The following is a 20,447-nucleotide window of genomic DNA, read 5'->3' on the forward strand; positions in this document are numbered from 1 at the left end:
CTGAAAGATAGTGATAATTAATCATCACTCAATATAAATAGAATTGGGTTCTTCTTTGGAATTATTTTTTAAGAGTCTACCATCTTCTATGTTTATCATTAGTGTATCAAAGATCTCTAATATACAGTCATGGTATTAGCAAGAGGAATTAACTTCATGTTGACCTTCTTGGGATATTTTCTGGACATATTGCTAGCTCAGAGTTTATATGGATAGGTTTTTTCCTATGGATTGGCATTCAGTTTTATTTCTTGTGACAGCTTTCTTCTTCATTAGTGCAGGCAAGGCTTGTGTCAACAGTCAACCTGACATGTGTATTCTACAGTAAGTAATAGTCACTTAGCAGAAAAAAATATGTATTATCATTACAAAGTACCATAGAAGATAATATGAAGAAACATTTCCCAGGAAGTCAGTGTGATCTTAACAGAGGGGGCAGCTGTAATGAGCAATTGATGGAGCATGATATGAAACCCGAGGGCAACGAGTCATCTTGATTATCTGACTGTCATCTGAGAGCTCTGATGGAACAAACAGGGGAAGTGGCAGAGATCTACTAAACTGGAGGGTGACATCCCCACTACCTCTGAAGACCATGGCAAAAGTGCCCTTGAATTTAAAGGAGAAAAAAAGCCCATACAGAATGCCTAGACTTGAAAGCTGCCATTATTATGCTGCTGAGCTTTAAAAACTGGCCTTTATCAGAAAAGTTCCCGTGTCTTTTGAGGATTAAGTATTTTGCCTACTCTCACTCTTGGAAACTGCATAGGTTCTGCACAGGAACTGCACAGGATAATCCTCATCCAGTTGATTGTCCTTGAATTTTGTTTTAAAATCTGCCCTATCTTAAGGTTTTTAGTTTTGGAAAGAAACATAGACAAAGCCACAAAACCAGTCACAATTTTGTGCATTATTTTAATGCAGTTATCTGACCTGCTTAGAAATCAAAAATCTGAGTACTTTTCTTCTCTCCAGAATCATTGTCAATTTTCTTTTGCAGCATTAAAAAAAAAGTTCAAATTTGGGTTCACTCATTCATTACTTCTTCACATTATTTTTACCTGCATACCTACATTGATTTTTTCATGTGGCTACTGAGAAATATATGTGGATGGGGATTATTTTGCAAGCTTTATCTCCGTCCTCTAACAATGGCTGATGAGGCATTTATGAGATTTGGCAGTAAAGGTTGTAGGCACATCCTGTTGTTTGACCATCTGCTGAACATGTGCAGGTTCCGATTAAAATAGTTGTTTTTACAAGTTCATGAAACTCATGCTTTAAGGGAAAAAAAAAAAAAAAAAAAACAAAAAAAACCAAAACCTTTAATTTGTCATTTGTGTGAAAAAGGGTTGTTTTTTTTGGACTCACAGGGTCTACAAATAAATGTGTTTGACTGAATAAATGACTGGGTGAAATAAATCAGTTTGTCTCGTTTCTAATTTTGTATTCCTAAAATTGAATCCTTCAAGGCTAAAGGACCTTATCAGAACAGTAACAGAGAACTTTCCTTTCTGCTGTGCTTATTCTTTGCATGTTTCCAGGATTATGGTATCCTCACTGTTCCATGGTACTAAATATAGAAAAGAGGAAATACTGGACTAGTAATTATTTCTTTTTCTTTTCTTTTTTTTTTTTTTTTCCATTTTCCATTAACAGAAACTTTCTGTCTTATTCTTAGTTGTCAACTCAAATGATGGTCCCAGAGCTCTTACATTGGAGGATTATTTGAGTGGAAACTTCCAATATAAAACATTTTTTCCATATTGGGTGTCAGGTAAGCAAAATCTTTTCTCAAACATAGATAAGACTTTCTAATATATATTTCCAGACTGGTTTACACAGACTGAGAAATGTATTTTTCCTCCAGCTTTACTGTGAATGAATCCTAACTATGAAATTAAACCATGTGCTAGTCAAAACTTACGGTTGAAATTTACTATTCTGTCAGTCATTCTAGAAAATCCAGGTATTCGATGTTTCAACAGACATGTTTGAGTCAAGTATAAACTATAATTTTACAGAGGCCTTCAATGTTTTATTTCTTTTACTGTCATGTTCATTGCAGCAAGTGAAAGAAATATGTCAATGTGTCAGTCATTCCTTAAACAATCTCCTTTTTATGTTTTTCACAGCATTTTTTCACTTACCATTTGTAATGATTGAGGTATTCTGTCTTACAGGCCCTGTTCCTTGTTTTCAGTAGTACCTGGCTCTGCAATGAGCCCAACTGTTCTTATCTCATTTAAGGAATGAGATACACTCACTCCTGAAATTCCTGAGTTCCAGGGCATTGCAGTGAAAACAAAGCTGAGTTTCTAAGTTCCTTCAGGTAGAGGGCAAAGACATGAAGTTAATTGCTGCTGATAAATCTGACTGTGTGTGGCTGAAATACCGTTTTTGTTATCATTGAATTGCAGCAGCATGGAAAGGCTGGAGCTGGACTGGTTTGCCTTCAAGCACACACATCACTATCACTCCTATCGATGAGCTGCCTCAAGCAGTTACTGTGCTCTGCCTAGAGCAAGAAATGTAGTGCCCATTCACTTGGATTCTTACCAAGCTGGTTTTATCCCACAATTTTAGAACTGAAATGAAACCTTATAGGACATTGCTAGCAGCAGTTAAAATTTTACAATTAACAATTTGAAGTATGTTGATATGACTTGTATGATTTAAAAATTAGGTCGCAATTTGTTAGAATTATGTCTGAACTTCTGAAGGATGTAGGCTGCCTATCACTTAAACCTAATATTCTTCTTCCCTCTTTATAGCTTTCTCACTTAGACTTAGCTTTCAACAGTCACAAAGCTCACACAAAAGTCATGCCATAGATTCCATAGATAGTCATGCCTACAGCATTCCATATGTCTACTTCTCTTCTGAAACAAGGAGTTAAAATTGAATATTTCATCCTAAGGGTGTCTGAGATCAGCACAAATGCTATTACACGGATCACAGAAGTGTGCTCAAAAGATCCAAGTGTGATCTAATTTCCTAAAAATGAGCACCTCACACAAGGTTTCAAGCTGCTTTTAAACTGTTAGTCTTGCTCTTTAACTACACGAAGTATGTAATTCCTTCTCTCTGTTTATAGAAGTGAAAATAGCAGTCTGAAACTAAAATTCTGATCTTTATTCTCTACCCACCAATGGCTCAGGTCTTGAGCACAGGTAGGGTTAAATTCCATTCTCGGTCAAGGCCACTGACGCTCAACCCCCACTTTGTAGAACTTGTGTGAGTGAGTAAGGGCAGTGTCACTTATGCAATGTGAGTTACATGGTACTGCTGTTGTCTGTGGAATATACAAATGAGAATGTTCTGGTAAAATGATAAGGAAAGATATTGAACATTTTCTTTAAAACATTTACATTTTGATACTGACCTTCTAATGGGTCTGTCGCTGGCATTCTTGATCCGACATTGCTGAGAATAAAATCTGGAATTTACTTAAAAAGTTAAGTAGCTGATCCTGCGTGCAGAGTATAATCTAGAGAAGGTAGTCAAGAACCTTGAAGACAGTTTCTTGATAACTCTGTATTTGGCCTTATTAAAAGAAAAACATTTTCTATCTAGATGCCAAAAGATATTTGCTCAAAATTTATTCATTAAAAGGAGTGTGAACACACTGATAAACAGCTTTGTTCTGTAGTAACTTCTGTGAAGGTAACAAACATTTTGTCTTGTTTATAAAGATAATGAGTATCTACATCAATCTGCAGAAGATGATATTATTCTTTACAATGTTGAAAGGAATTATGCAACTACCATCATGACTAACAGAACAATGGTATGTACCTTTTTAATTAATAAAAAGGCAGAAAAGTGGAGTTGCATTTCAAGTCCCAGTTTAAAAGTGAATGACACTAGAACCTAATCTACTTCTCAATCTTTCAGAAACAAGTTAATGCTTCAAATTATGTGTTGTCATCAGACCAGTATTTCATAGCTCTGGAAAGCAATTATTCAAAGGTAATAATTTTAATATATCTCTTAATGAAATATTTCATTTAATGAAGTATTTTTTTGGTTGTGATTACCATAGATAAATGTTTTTTGGTACTTTCTTGAGATGGGGGTAGGCTGTGAGAAGGCAGCTGATTATTTGTAATTAGATTATCTTTTTCCAAGCTAATAGTGTTTTCTTGCTTAATTTATGCAGCTGTGGAGATACTCTTATACAGCATCATACCACATTTATGATCTCATATATGGGTAAGGCCTGATATTTCTTACAGAGGGCTATGGTGAATACACTGTAGTGTATTGTGCTTGCAAGCTGAAAAACTGTAGTAAAGTGACTACCACCCTGCTTTGCTTTTTGCCTGACTCTATCAGGTTACTTATTCACTTTAAAAAAATGTTCCCTAAGAAAATCATGCATTCTTTTAATTTACTCACCCAGGTATCTGGATTGATTTATATTCCATGCCGTAAAACTTTCACTGCTCAAGACTCTAATTTTTTTTCTTCTTGGCATAATTTTCGCCCACCCTGTCTTGGCTGCTTGAGTCCATTTCAGTCTCATACCTGATGTCTCCATGCCCTTCTGCTAATTCATTCTTTTTATCATTGATCCAGTGTTTAACTTTCCTAAAATATTCACATGTCCCTTAGGGCTCCAGTGATCTTGTGACAGTTCATTCTGCATTCCTCAAAAGTTTACAGCTTCTTTTTTTCCTCTTTCCCAAGACCTTCCCCAAACCACTCCTCTTTCCACCCAAATCCAAAGGAGGTCATGTGCTCATCTGCCCTGGTCACCTTTTTATGCCATAAGTAGCAGTGTGACCAAATGCTTCTTAGTTCTGAGCAACAGGGGCTGCCCTGAGCTGCACCATTCTTAGGAAACTGTTGGCTCAAGGTGACAGGAAAAGGTTGCTTCAGGCTAATGTGAGTGGAGAGGTACTGCATGTGGGTTGTGATCCTTAAAAAATGCTGTAAATGCTGTTGTCATGCTTGGCTCAGCATGCTGTATCCTGAGCTCACATTTCTCAATAACTTGCTGAGACTGTAATGCAGACTGTAGGTGGAGCAAATGACTCCTTCAAATGTGCAGCATTTGAAAAGAGATAAGGCTGGCTTCTTAGGCTGTTGAATAAGTTTTCAAAGGGTTAAGTTTAAGCCTTTGCCAGAATTCGTGAACACCATCATGTTCCTGCATGTCTCTGCCTGCCTTAATTGTGCATTGCTTGAGAAACAATAAGCAGTTAGAAAATAAAGCCATTCATGAATTTTTTATTAATGTACGGTATAATGATCCATTTGCACTGTGCACAAAAAGCCATCTCAATTTCTTTCCTTTTTTTAGTGGTTTTGTAACAGAAAATCAGCTTCCACATAAAATTCAGTATATATCCTGGTCACCCGTTGGACACAAATTGGTTAGTAAAGATAATTGTTAGAATGAATTTGCTTTGTGTGGTTAGAAGACATTTGTCTGCCTTCGGTTTTTATTTTGTTAGGCCATATTTTTGACAGGCTCATGTTTATTAATCTTGGTTGTGAGCAAGAATGACAAAGAAAAGTTTTAACTTGTTAAAATTTAACTTGTCTGTGTCTCAATATAAGATAATGCATGCTCTCAGCTATGTTATGTGTTTCAGTTTGCTCACTGGTCTCTTATGAAGAATTGACCAAAATAATTGTATATAGGATTAAATGCAGTTTCAAGGTCTGAAAACTGATAGATTTTCCTTTGACACTATATAACACATGAATTTATTATGGAGCTTTAGACATGCAGTATTTAAAATCTGTTCTAAAATTTTTAGTCTAGGAAATGGCTGTCAGATTCTTATTACAACAATGTTGCTTTCTCTTTTTTTTTTAATAGCTCCTTGATAACCAAGTGTATATTTCTCATTAATTGTAACAGAACTATCTCGTAACAAGTTTATAAACTTTTTTATTCTTGATTCGAAAGCATCAGCCCAATAATAGTGGGTTTTTAAGCTGCTTATCCACTATTGACAAAATATATATGCAAGAGAAAAGATTTCAAACATTTCAAAAAATACCCAAGGCTAAATATTTAGCCCAGGGGGATAAATATGAATGGAAAACTTACTAGGATTTTTTTCATGTTCTACCAGAGTATTAGTTCTCTCACATTAAATATTGTTATTTTCTTTATAGAGAATTCTGAAGACAGAACACAGTGAAGATAGTTTCCTATCTTTCTAGTAATAATAGTCCGTGATGTTTTTATAAAATAGTCTGGAATTGTTCAAGGCCAGGCTGGGTGGGGCCTTGAGATACCCAGCACAGTGGAAGGTATCCCTGCCCATGGAAGGGAGGTTGGAACTAGATATCTTTAAGCTTCCTTCTAACCCAAACCATTCTATGATTCCTTGTATTGCATCTGAGAGTTTCAGAGGTTGCTTTGTTTTTCATTGGGAGCACAAAGTAGTTAAAATGTTATGGTGATGTTGCTAACAAGTGCTTACAGCTTAAAAAGGCAGGATTTTCTGAGGTTGATGCTTCTGGTGCCAGTTTCTTAACCCCATGTCAATTCATTTGATTGAAATGTAGAGATATCCAAGACCTGCATTTAGAGATATCCAAGATAAGCATTCCTTACAAGAACTCTCTTTGGGCAACCGATTTACTAGAAAAGAACAAACGAGCCCAGACAGAGTAAAGCCTTCTTTTGTCTCTTCTCACTTCACGTAGGCCTTTTGTCAGATTTAGAAAAGTCCAATTATTTTCTTTTCAGTCACTTTGTATTTGTTTTTATCTTCTACTTTTGCTGGAACAAGAAGAAAAAGTCACAAAACAGTTTGAGGGTCTCTTAAAAAACAGCAATTTGAATGAGTTGCAAAGGTTCTAATTTTTTTTCATGATTTTCCACACACAATGTATAATTTATTTGCTGACCTACCCTTGAGAAATTTGCAAGGGCCATTAGCGTAGCATTTATTTCCCTTTCTGTATTCATTAGATTGTCCTTGTGTAATGTAAGAGCATTGACTGCAGAAGATTGGAATCTAACCCCTGTAATTGACTACACTCATAAGAAATACTTTCTCTTCTTTAGGTATATGTATATCAGAATGATATCTATTTGAAACAAAGTCCAAGAGAGGCACCAATTAAAATAACTAGTGATGGAAAACAGAATGAAATATTTAATGGGATTCCTGATTGGGTCTATGAAGGTAAGTAGATCTTGAAGGGCAGCAACTAACATGATAAATGCTTTGTTTAGATTACCCGGTTCTCACAATCCATTCCAAAATATCTGTGATGATACTTTTTTAGAGCCCTAGGTTACTCCATTTCCTTATTGTATTTGCTGTACAATGGCTGAATTTTGTATTCATAGTGTGTAATCAAACTACTGAGTCTTTGTTACTGAAACTGTGTCAGAACTGTACAAATCTGGCTTCCTGCTGATGCACAGGCAGTGGCTGGGAATTAAGCTTTAATGGGAGTTTTAATTTTGGTGGAAATTTGGCACTTCAGTGAATCCAAAAAAGTTAAAAAAAAAAAAAAAACGAAGACATGGACACAAGAAAACCCCAAGTGGGTTAGATAGGATCTGTATGCCTGTTTTGAGAGTTCTTAAGGCCTCTCAGAATTGAGATGTATTGCGGTATGTTTGATGTTATTTATTTATTGTAACTGTCTTTACATGTCTAGGTTGCTGAGTAGAATGTTAAAATAGATTAGAAGATAGATTACAATGATAAACTATTATTTTATTTGTTTTTCCTCAGAGGAAATGCTAGCAACAAAATATGCACTGTGGTGGTCTCCAAGTGGAAAATATTTAGCATATGTACAATTTAATGATTCTGACATACCAGTTATTGAATATTCATATTTTGGTGAGGACCAATATCCTAGAAAAATAATTATCCCATACCCAAAGGTATGTTTTATCATTCTTTTGACTTCCTTTCTGTTGAGAAATAAGTTATGAAAATGATAAAATTAACTGTACTTAAGAAATTATTGTATTACAGTAGTTAAATCCATTGTGACTTAAATGAAAGAAAACAAACTTGGGCGGGCCAAGTTCTGAAAAGCTGTACGTACATTCAAAACTGTACGTAAATATAATATCAGTGAAATAAATGGAATTACTCATGCAAGTAAAAAACCTGTGCAAAAGTTCATGTTTGCATGGTCAAGCCTTGGTTTTTTCAATTCAGTTTATTTATTGTGATGTGCTAAGTATGCAGTTGTTATTTTTCATTACAGTAAATAAATTATGAGATTTTTTTATTTTTAAAAATAGAGGCTGTGACAGCTTCAGTTTATTTGCACACTTCATAGGGCTTTTTGATCTCAAGGGCCTTAGGATTTTAATTGCCTTCTAGTGCCAGATCTAAGGCAAGACAGTTTTGGGTTGGCATTTCTTCAGCATGTGTTAGAGAGCTCTGCTGACTCTTGTCATGTTCATATGATTGGAAGGGATCATATTAATGTATCTTAAGAAGTTGCTCACCTGTCAACTGGGTGGGTTACAGCTCTAAGGTAAAACTGGATGGTTTAAACCACACATGGAGGAGAATTGAAACACTAATAATGTATGCAATGAATAACCAACCATGAAATCAGTTTAAGCAACCATTTAACAGCTGGGATCAAACAGCACTTGCAATCATGTGAATGTACTCCTGGAGTTTTATGCCAAAGTAAGTGTAGTGTGTGCTGCAAAGATCAACACTGCAAACAGATCACTGGTTCCCATCAAGCACGTTTTCCATGTAGAAAGGCACTAAATTTGACTGTTTAAAAGGTTTTCTTCTTTATATATTAAATGATGCAAAAATAAGTAATGTACTACTGCTGTAGTGTCACTCTGAGATCTTATAGGACCACATTTGCCCTGTTATACTCAACTGAATATGTATTTTGTAACATATCTACTTTCTTGCAAAAAGTGTTGTAATTTTCCTCAATCTGAATTGTTCAGAGCCTGGTTTCAATAACCTGATACATTTTCTTTGAAGGCTGGGGCTAAAAATCCTACTGTTAAAGTGTTTATTGTAGACACTACTTACCCTGAAGTGTTTCATCCTAAGGAGGTGCCAGTTCCTACAATCATAGCATCCAGGTTAGTGTGCCCTCAAGTATGTTTTTTTTGTTTTAAAAAAGTTTTTGCCTATGTGTTTTAAATGCTTGAACTTCTGAGTTGTTCTGTTTCTAACAGGGGACTGCCATATTAATCTCCTAGAAGGATCAGAACCTAACTAGAAACACTGTATTTTGATTTAGCTGTCCATATGATACATTGTTATAAAGGACAAAAAAATACCCTAAAACAATGGAAGCTTTGCTTCTTCCACAGAACAATATGGGGTATTCAGTCTGGAGCAATGCTGCTATATTCCTGTTGTTTAATAACCACCATTTCTTTCTGGTTTTATTTTTTAGTGATCACTATTTTACTTGGCTTACTTGGGTAACAGATACTCGAGTCTGTGTGCAATGGCTAAAGAGAATCCAGAACTTTTCAGTCTTAGCCATTTGTGACTTCAAAGAACGTTCAAATACTTGGGACTGTCCAGAGGTAATAAAGTTGGAAATATAAATCTAAAATTGCTGAAATTAGCATTTACTAATCCCTGCCATAATTGCATTTTACAGTGTTTGATCAGATTCATTTTTACTAGTAGTGATACCTTTTTTCAATATTTTAATTGCTGGAGAAGGGCTGAAAAAATATTATTTACTCCAACAAGAAATTGAATCACCAAAATATTTTTTTGTGCGAGGCTTAAATAACAACCAAAGCAACAAAACCCAGAAGAATGCTATTGAGAAGCTTTTAGTACTGTTGTTTAGGTCCTCCTTGCTTCATCACATCCAAAAGTGGAACCATACAGGATCTGTATCATCTTTTAAAAGAAAATCTAATTATACCATGTTGAAATTTGATGCTAAGTCTGAGTAAATCATGTCCTTTATGATTAATGTTAAATTAGTTGAAAGAACATACTGATTAAAAGAGGGGAGCTTTTCAGGAGGAAGAAAGTCTTCTCTCTTATTAAGTCTACATTTGGAGAGAGCAAGAAAGTTTTCAGAAACACAAACAGATCTAAAAGAAAAATTCAATCTAATTGCAACAATAGCTCTACCTTTTGTTTAAATATATCATTCTATGATTTAGACAGTTTGGAAGGAAAATCATGTTCTGCTAAACAGAACAGAGCTCTGTAAAGCCTGAAGAGTGTAGACACTGATAAATTCATATAGATCCTAAAGGAAAGACAACTCTAAATTTCAGTAAATCTAGTATAGAAATTTCTTTTATTGTCTTTTAGTATTAATGGTGTTTGCTTGTCTTGTTCTTAGGGTTGATGGTACAGAACACCTATAAAAACTAGCATTAGGATGAAACCTTGAACTAATGGAAAATAAAAGGCAAGAATATTTATATGTGTTCTATATAACTGATAAATTGTAAATTCAGAGTTTATTGACACAGCCTTTTCAAGCTGAAAATAATGTTTATTACTCTGTGATACAATAATTGTTGCAAATTTAAAGGGATGTTTAGGTCCTGTTATTTAAAAAACATAATCATTGAAGTAGTTTTCCACAGAGAACTATCATAATATATTAGGAAAAAATACATATTTCATGCAACATTTGAAGTATTTCCTACATAATCGTTCCACTTTATAAGTACATTAACACTGAATCTCTATCTTGCCTTCACGTAACCTATATTTTAATAACTAAATATTTTAACATACAGAAAAAGGTGTAAGGGTTCTAGGACTCTACTATAATCCACCAAAGTACTTTAACACAAACTTAACTTTTAGCACATAACCAGTTTTATTTATGTCAATAGGTCTGTTTATGTGTTTAAAATTAAGCATGTGCTTAATTGCTTTGCTGGAACCAGACCAGACCAATTAACATCTTGCAGGACTGTGTTCATGATCCTTGTTTAATTGCATTTCTCCATGAAACCTTATTTATGGAGTCACTACTGACGTTTCTATAATTCTATATTTATACAGTGATACAATGCTTTTATCACATTAAAGTTTGCACAAATGGCCAATCGAAGGAGTGTGAACAGATGGGAGTTCTGCATTAGCTCTATTTGCCATTAGAAAGTATATCTCTCTACATTTCCTTTGGCAAAAATAGTTCTCTTGTTGAATTCAGATTACATTGAGTTTCTAATGTACAGCAATCATGCTAGGATTTATGTACTTGAAAATAATAACAAAATATAATCTACAAGATGTTCCTAAAGTGTAGATTCATCAGAAATGTTCACGTGTTCAACTCCTGCTCGTGTGAATAGGCTGTAGAAATAAATATTACTTTAGTAGAACTATTCATGTGAGTAAAAGCTAGGCATGTGTTTGTGAAATTGGGATTTCCTATAAAGATCCCAGTTCTCTAATTAAATTCTGTAAATAATTTAATATACAGAAAAATCCCATAGAAATCAAGGGGACTACTCATATGAAAGAAGTTAAATATATCCCTAATGTACTATGTCATCAAGATCTGAGTCTTAATTTAAAGAAAGGAAAATAAAGTTAGGATGCAGATATAAAACAAGATATCTCATTTTTCTTATCTTAAAAAGAAATAAAATCTATCTTCTCATTTAATAGCTCAGTGGAGCCCTTGAAAAGTACTAAACAGTCTTCTAAGGCACAAGTACCTGCAATTTTTTTTCCTTATTCTTCTTTATAAATACATTATTTGCAAGATTTTGTAAAATCAGGCTCTTTATTATCTCTAAGCTAAGCACCAGATCTGGAGACCCTAGATTTTTATGTTCTTTTAGTTTAAGTGTTTGGCTTTTATTTTTAAGTTTTTTAAGGTTTACATTTAAAAGATGTACCCAGCAGTCACATCATCCACTGTTATAAATCAACATCACAGCTCTTAATTGAAAGAAAATATGAACCAGCTGAAAATCTGAAGTAGACTTTTAATATTATTATTCCTGAAATTATTTTATTTGGGTTTTTTACTGAAAAATTCATGAGATTAAGTATTTGTTCATTCTTGTTTTCAGTCAAAAAGATAGGGTTAAAATAATTACTCTAGATTTTATTTAGCTCTGATGATAGCTGTTTAAAAAAAATAGTTTAACTAACATAATTACATTAATACAAGAATATTTACTGCAGACAGCCTTCAAGTCCCTGAAACTTTACAGCAAGTATTCTAAAATTCTCTTTTACAGGTGGCTACAGATTTGTTTATTTGAAGATTTTAAATCTCCAGAAACTCAATCTTCTTAAAGACTGTACATTTGATTTTGTTTTTCAGAATCAGCAGCATATAGAAGAGAGTCAAACAGGATGGGCAGGCGGAGTAGGTTTTCTTGTTGTACTCTGTTTTGATTCACTGAAAAGCTATGGCTTTCTGCATCTTCCCATCAGTGTTTTGAAACATGAAGCACCCTTCTGAGTCATAACAACACTACTGCTTAAACCTGTTGTACTGTAGGACTGAGACTTTTAATACTGTGCTAGATGTAGTATCTGGCTACTGATACTGAATTTAAAAACCTACTTCTGCCTCCGCTTGAAAATCTTAGACCAACTGACTAGACAGAACACTGAAGGGAGGGAAGTCATGAAAAGAGGTAGATTTATAGTGCAATGTAATTATTAGAAGCATCCTGGAGGCTAAGAATAGATGTAGAACTCCTCTGATGACACTAGGGCAAAGGATCAGATTGGCTATCATAGTACTTGAAGAGTAAAACCTCCCCATTCATAACAGTTTTAGTGCCAAGTGCTGCACATCTTCAGCTGGTGGGAACCTTCAAGGTAAGACACCCCACTTGCAATGGTAGGTGATACTTCTCTGTAGCTACTTCTAAGCAAAAGAAGTTTTTCTCCACCCAGTAGAGACAAAACACATACCTTTTGAAACTTGCAGTAAAAACAAACCTACAAGGAAATTTTAAGAGCATGAGATCAGTATTTACAATCATGTAGTCCAACTGTGAATATGTACTACTGCTTATGTTTACTTATGTTTACAGGCAGGGCAAGTTAGCAGAACTCAGTGTGCAGAACCTCACACTGTGCCTGAATGTCTTGCAGTGAACTTAACTGTGAGCTTCATTTTCAGTACATTGTCCTTTAGGAGACATGTTTTAATATGAAGAGCACACATTTACAAGGATTAGTTATTTTACTTCATCCTTTTCATTTTTTGCCACTTCTCTTGAGATTCTCATGACAGGTTTTTGTTACAGCTAAAGAAATTGCACATATGCATAAATCCTCTCTTTAGCTTTTATGGGATTTCAAGCATTAGGAATCACAGAAGCAATCTCCAGGACAATTTAACTTATGGTCACAAGTTCTAGTCTAGCTTGAGTTAGTATTCTTCAAAAGTGATACTCACTGCAGAAGGTCTGGTGCTATGTTTGAAATTCTTTCAGGTCATTCTTCTGTCTTCATGTTTTGAAAGTAAAACTTAGAGTTGCAGTAACTGAGCCTTGACTGACAATTTTAGTAAAGATGTGATTGTTTGAAAGGAAGCAAAAGTTGAGTGATCTTATCTGGAATAATCTGTTCTTTAAAATTAGTGGAATACCATGGGAAACATCAGATATCCATTTATTTAGTGCTGTGTTCATTGAAACAGCGAAACTCTGTGGTCCACAGAATATTGAGTCTCGCACCATTCATGAACATTGGCTTTATTCAGAAACTTATTTTTTAAAAATCACCTCTATCTGTTTTTAATTAACTAAAAAAAAAGGTCATTTGGAATATACAAGTTATTCCACTTATATGTAGAGAGCTCACATTTGTGGGGTGCTTGAGGTATCTGTATTATCAGTTTAAGAAATCCATGACAGGTTAGAAATTGTAATCTATAATGTCTGGGAGATTGAATATCATAGGTCCCCTTTGAACTGATTTTATTATGTGCACTATAATCTGTTAAACAGCTCAGACAGTCTTATTTACATCTCATCTACTGTTTTTCTTCCATTGTTTCAGTTCTTTGTTTCTACACCTTATTTTACATCAGACAGCAGTTCATACTACAAAATTTTTAGTGACAAAAATGGTTATAAGCATATTCACTACATCAATGGCTCTGTGGTAAGTCAAGCAAAGTGTTCTACATTGATCTACTGTAAGTTCCTGAAATAATGCTACAATATTCAGTAACTTAAATATCTTTCTACACAGGAGAATGCAATCCAAGTTACAAGTGGAGAATGGGAGGCAATATACATTTTCAGAGTAACAAATGATGCAATGTAAGTGTCATGAAGAAAACAGACTGTAAGTGATGTCAGTAAAAGCAACACAATCATTTGAACACCATTTGTTAACTCGTTAGGTTATAACTAGGTATAATTTGGTTTTTATCTGAATGCATCCACTACAAATTTGTATACAAAGGCACTGCATAGGTTTGCAAACACGGTTTACTTCTGAGAGATTCTTTGCAAATTGTCCTTAATTTTCTATTTAATCACCTCTCTTAGACATATTTAAAAATACTTCATTTATTCATGTGTTTAATCCTTACACAATTTGCAGTTACTTGTCTTTTTATGATGCCTCATTCAGCTTACTGTATAGATAGATACAGCTTACATAATTGGAATGATTAGCTCATGAGAATTAAGAAAGAACTATTTATATGTCTTATGTGTCATCTAATCATAGATTGAGTGAGGATTTATTAAAATAAAAAGTATATAAGCTTAACTACTCTTCCATTGCATGCAGAAATCTCAAAAAGTCTAAATTAACTTCCAAGATGGCTTTTCATCTTGCTGCAGGTTCATAGGTCATAACTTTGTGGATTATTTATTAACATATAAATGAATTTACAGTTTCTATTCAAGCAATGAATTTGAAGGCTATCCAGGAAGAAGGAATATTTACAAGTAAGTGTTATCAACATTATCTTAATGATAGTAGGTTGATAGAAGATATCTCTGAATTTGTTGATAAAACAATTTAATTTCAATATGTTTAAAATGTAATTTCACAAGTATTGTAAGTAAATCTTCACCTCAGATTATATCTGAGAATTGAGAAATAACATCTAGGATTTAAATACACTCGGGAAAAAAATCAATAAAGAGGCCAAGTATTTATTTTAAAATTGAACAGTTCTGAAAGTACAATTCCTGTATTCAAGAATGGGATGCAGACACATGTGAAGTAAACTGTAGCAAAATAACTATTTATTTTATTTTTCTCCTAGAATCAGTATTGGAAGTAAACCTATAAGAAAACAATGCATTACTTGCAATTTAAGAAAAGAGAGATGTCAGTATTATACAGCAAGATTCAGTGAACGTTCTAAGTATTATGCCTTGATCTGTTATGGTATGTATAGCATGGAAGCAGATATATAATCAGTTGTTCTTTCAGATTTATCAGTGCTGTAGTTAATACTATAGTTATGTGGTTAATACGTACGAACAGTGAGGTCACAATCTAAAAAAAAAAAGAAAAAAGTATCCAAGGTTTTCCTTTTGTGTATTTCATATAAAGTTTACTGTTCTTCTGATTCTGCACTGACTGATCAGCTGAAAAGTTCCTTAGAATTTCTGTTGAGCAGAGAACCAAATGTAGCAAATAACAACACCTTTCAATCATTCCTGCACAAAACAGTCAGTAAGGTCGTCACCATGTGAAAGGCACACACCTTCACAAATACGACGTGACATATTCTCAGAAGAATGTTTCACATTGTTAATTCTGCATTTGCCTTATGTAATCACATCTCAGGTATTACCTAGATGTCACTTCATCTCTAGGGTAGAAGAGTTTGTTAGTGGATTTAAAGTTCCTTCTATTAAGGAACATTTGCTAAGCAATGCCTGTATGTATGCAAGCCTTTGTACACACAGTACCTTATGTATATCGTGCAGCAGGGACTTGTGGGTTACCCAGCAGAGAAGATTCAGATCTGTGTGTCAATTTAAGCTCTTTAACTCTTGTCAGTTACCAATGTTAATGTAATATACACTACATCACCAAATTCCAGCTTCAAACTGTAAAGTGCCCTCTTATGATTCTTATGACAGGTCCTGGGATTCCCATTTCTACTCTTTTTGAGAACCACGGTGATAGAGGTACTGCAAGTATCCTGCCTATTTCTGACCAATTGTTATACTCCTTGATCTTCACTATGCAGATCCTATAATACAATATTTAGGCTTGTAATCAAGAATCTTTCATCTTATTTGGTATTAAAATATCTATTATCCTTCTAAATTTGTTAATTAGTGAACATTGATGCCTTTATTTTAATTCCTGAGTCCATCACTTTTATAGGATCCTGATGTTTTCCCTGTTTATCCATTATAGATAAAATGAACATCAGCAACTCTTTGTCTACCAAATTTTGAGTCAAACTTTGTAGAAAATACTGTGCTTCATACACTATTCCTTTTCATATTTGGATGAACAAAAGACTTCTTGCTTTCTTTCATGAGGCAACACTACCTTATACAAAAGGCAACGGTGTGCTATTTAGAGTTTGACCCATTGTGCTGTACTAATTAGAATTTGGATCAGTGACTTGCTCTTTAGCCATCAGTAGAGATGTCAGGGAAGAGCAGAAGTTCTTTCAGATGATCAGTTCAAAAAACTGCTTCAGACAAGGTGTAATTATTGATGCAAAGTGGAATCTTCAGCAAGAAACATTCAGAGCCCTCATTCTTTAAGTAGCCTGTCAGTGATGACTGTTTGCAACCAAGCTGAGGAGGAACTTTCTAACAATGAAAATATTATTTGCTCCGAAGTGAATTTTCTGTCTCTGTCCCTTGTTTTTCTCTAAAAGTTTGTCTTCATCTTAAAGCCCTCAATGTTAAGCCCTCTTAAAGCCCTCCCTGAAATGTTACAAAAACTAGCATGATCCTGTATAAAATTTCAGTGACTTAGCATTCTCCTTCCTTCCCCAATAATCACTGGAAATGAATTGGTAGTTGTAATGGTCCTTGCAGTTCATCCTGTATTGATAAACCCAGATCACTGTTAACTGAGTGATGTCTGACCAGAAACATAAGGACATGAAAACATAAGGAAGACAAATGCCACAATATTGTTAAGCTAAATTAATCTGTGGTGATTCAGGTAGAAATCAATTAATTGCAATATAATATTATTTAGACTCCAAAAGCAGTTGGTACATCTTAGTTTTTAACCACTCAAAAATGTTTGCAGACGGAAAACATTGTTTAACATGTCTATTGCAATTATGCTATAAAACACTGTGTTCTGATATTTCTTTTGCAAAAGGTTTAAATACAGTTCATGCATGGATTTTTTCATATATAATCTATTCTCATAGCTCACTGTTTTCCATGATTCATTATTACCTTGTTTATCAAGGGCCCCTACTACCTTATCAAACTGTGAATTGCATGAAATGCAGCTAAGTGCCCAACTGCAATTATGTGTTTCTTAACCTCTCTGCAGGAGAGAAAAGTTTCATGTAATGCATTTTCACTACTGGTTTCATGATGACTCACTCATCTGTGCTATTATTCTTCAAGAATAAAAACAAATTCAGGCTTGTCTTAGACTTTTTCATTACCTTTTTTGGATTAATTTTCCTTATGTCCCTTGCTTTCATAATCTCTTCTGTGATACAAAACTGTTTTTAGTAAATCCATTTTCATTGCAATTGGCAGCATTTTAATATCACCCATGAATTTTAGTAGGATATATGCAGGTAAACTAATATACACCAATTTGGAAGCTCCTTCCAGAATGTCTACAATTCAGTTGTGGTATTGGGCAAGTTTAAGGAGTTTTGAGGGGAAGCAGGGAAAGGGTTCAGCTTAGTTTGGGTGAGTATCCAAAGCTAGGATGATCTTTCAGCCATATAAAAAACACTTGAAGCTACTTGTCAAGAGTACTTTGAAAGAACAAATTCCACTGTTATATTTCCAGCATTTCCTGAGCACTACTATCTAGCTCAATACATATTGAGAGAAGAAGACTTCTTGTATTTTTTTGAGCATTTCCAGAAACAGGAAGGGGGGAAAAGGTAAACTAAAAAAGAAAAATCTCCTGCAATTTTAAAAGGTTCTTTCATTTTGAAAGTGAAGCTAAAAGTCACAGATTTCCATTATGTACAACATTCTTCATCCATCACTACTCATTGGAAAGCACATAAATAAACAAGTAAGACACGTGATGGGATGAATTTTGCATTTCCAGCTCCCACTATTTTAAAAAAATGGAGTGAGGACTCTGCAAGAGGAAGAAGTTTCTTCCATAACATGTGGGACTCTAACATTTAGAGGCAACATGTGAAATGATTTGCATTGCAAAACGTACATCCTATAAAAATCTAATGAGTATTTGTGCACTGCGATACCAGTGTTTTGCTTTCATTTAGCTATGTGATCAAGCCCAGTTAGAAGTGTCTGAGTGGATTTTATTACTCTGCTTGTAAAAGTCAGATTTCCTTTCTGCTCTAATAACACAAAATAAATGAATGTTAATTAATGAAGAGAAATTAACAATAAATCAGTAAATAATTCAGGCATTTCTTTTACTTAGAGCTCAGAGTATTGGAAGACAATAGGGAATTACAGTCTGCTTTGCAAGAGATCCAGCTGCCAAAAGAAGAAGTTAATAAACTTGAAGTGGATGGTATAAGTAAGAATTACACATTCTTATTGTACTTTTTACTGCTGCCATTTTAATATTTTTCCTTAATTTTGTGATAGTAAGTATTGTCTTTCTGTAGAACAAACTTGTTAGCCTGTCAGATTGGGAAGAAGAGGCCTGGTTCTGCCCTGCTCAACAACTAATTTGTCTTTGCCTCAGGGTATCTGTCAGTAAAATAGTAGCTAAAATACAGCTCTGCTTCACAATACAATTTTTTTTAAATTCTTTAATACTACTAATAAAATATTTAAATATTGTGTAAAAACTATATAATGTGGTGGTAATAAAATGTGAAATATAAACTGCTGTTCATGTTTTATACATTATATTCATTTGCACCCACTGTTCTTTTCACTAGTGACTTTACAAAAAGTATTCCATGGTAATAAATTAAAAAAGTTTCAAAAACTAATTTCTGGTAATCTTAGCAACTGTTACATTCCTAGTTATGCTTTTCTAGGCACCTGGAAAAACTGAGAACTAGGCTTTTGTGAAATAATTTTATGCATAGCTAAATTAAACTAAATGTGGGTACTTTATTTCTTCAAAGTTGTTCTTCAGCAGCTCCATATAAACAGTTAATTGCATCAGTTCTGTATTTCACAGTTCATGTGTTGTGTACTGTGTGCTGATTCATGTTCATATACTCTTACACCAAACTCTGGATTATGCGTAAAGGAATCATTTTAACCACTAAGAATATAATTTTAATATGTCTTTTCTAGCTTTGTGGTACAAAATGCTTCTACCTCCACAGTTTGATAGATCCAAGAAGTACCCTCTGCTTATTCAGGTGTATGTAACACTTCCTTTCTTTGAATTTTGTTTTGTCAAAAACTCCATACTTTTTATAATTTAACAAAACCTTGTACATTTGCAACATTTTAGGAAGTAAAAGCAAAACTATGTAGTTCTGTACTGTTTGTTGTGGTGGGTTTTTTTAATATATTTCTGGAAAATAAATTTAAGCCAATGGAGATGGATAAGGTTTTTAATGTTAATCTTAGCGTGGTAAAGGTTAGTTTCTCAGAGAAGGGAAAAGGCTAAAAACATGTGGGCTATTCCTTGTAGTTCTTAGCCCTGTAGCTGCTTCTGTTTATTATGAGGCAGTCTGAAAGTATTGATTTCAGCTTTTTTAATAAGAAAAATACAGGAGCCTGCTTAATTTTTTAATTAAAAAAAAAACCAAATGCCAAAACTATGTGGACTGGCTTCTCTAAGAGCATTGAAAATAATTTATTTCAGGAAAAAAAGGCAATAAAAATTGCAGTGGAAAAAAAACATAATAAAAAAAATATGCAGAAAGGAGAAATGAGTGGATGTAATAAACTTTGCATCATTTTATTAACTACTGATGATCCAAAGGTCCAAGAATGCTAAGTATGTTTGAATGAAGTTCAGAGTAGAAGAGTCCTGTCCTTGAGGTCCAATGTGTATTTGCTTTAGGCCGTTCTCCTGAGGAGTGTCTCCCTGTATTGCTCAGCTCTATAGGGTGTGTTCTGCCCACAGCTCCAACAGCACATGATATTTCTCACTGAAACAAATAAGGTCTGGTGATGGCCAGAAAGTGTAAAGAGCTCTACTTCTTTCTTCTGTTTTCTTTGGTATTGCTGCATGTGGAGATCAAATGCAGAAAAGCACCAAACAGGGCTATTACCCCTAAGGAATGTAGAGAGAGAAAAGAACTGAGTCTTTGAGGCATAATTCTTCCAAGGATTCCCCTTAGGACAATCACCTGATACTGCACCCCTTAACCTGAGCTAAAACTTATTATTTTCCTTAGGCATAAGACCTAAATGATTAAGATAGATTTTAGATAGCAAAATCTCATAA

The 20,447-nt window shown here is 34.2% G+C and overlaps 1 protein-coding gene across 1 annotated transcript in view; it reads left to right on the top strand.

Moving 5' to 3' along the window:
* The window catches only part of FAP (fibroblast activation protein alpha), a 39,783-nt gene that overhangs the window by 6,903 nt on the left and 12,433 nt on the right, over positions 1 to 20,447 (top strand). Inside the window, exons 3-19 of the mRNA XM_064661052.1 lie at positions 1,682 to 1,777; positions 3,696 to 3,790; positions 3,898 to 3,972; positions 4,163 to 4,215; positions 5,309 to 5,381; positions 7,037 to 7,157; positions 7,719 to 7,873; positions 8,961 to 9,064; positions 9,385 to 9,520; positions 12,262 to 12,306; positions 13,959 to 14,063; positions 14,154 to 14,224; positions 14,810 to 14,863; positions 15,187 to 15,311; positions 16,016 to 16,063; positions 18,504 to 18,602; positions 19,340 to 19,409. Coding sequence (XP_064517122.1) covers positions 1,682 to 1,777; positions 3,696 to 3,790; positions 3,898 to 3,972; positions 4,163 to 4,215; positions 5,309 to 5,381; positions 7,037 to 7,157; positions 7,719 to 7,873; positions 8,961 to 9,064; positions 9,385 to 9,520; positions 12,262 to 12,306; positions 13,959 to 14,063; positions 14,154 to 14,224; positions 14,810 to 14,863; positions 15,187 to 15,311; positions 16,016 to 16,063; positions 18,504 to 18,602; positions 19,340 to 19,409 — 1,525 coding nt within the window. The remainder of the gene's footprint in view (positions 1 to 1,681; positions 1,778 to 3,695; positions 3,791 to 3,897; positions 3,973 to 4,162; positions 4,216 to 5,308; positions 5,382 to 7,036; positions 7,158 to 7,718; positions 7,874 to 8,960; positions 9,065 to 9,384; positions 9,521 to 12,261; positions 12,307 to 13,958; positions 14,064 to 14,153; positions 14,225 to 14,809; positions 14,864 to 15,186; positions 15,312 to 16,015; positions 16,064 to 18,503; positions 18,603 to 19,339; positions 19,410 to 20,447) is intronic.

The sequence above is a fragment of the Pseudopipra pipra genome, chromosome 7 (genome assembly GCF_036250125.1).
Source record: "Pseudopipra pipra isolate bDixPip1 chromosome 7, bDixPip1.hap1, whole genome shotgun sequence".
Classification (NCBI taxonomy): domain Eukaryota; kingdom Metazoa; phylum Chordata; class Aves; order Passeriformes; family Pipridae; genus Pseudopipra; species Pseudopipra pipra.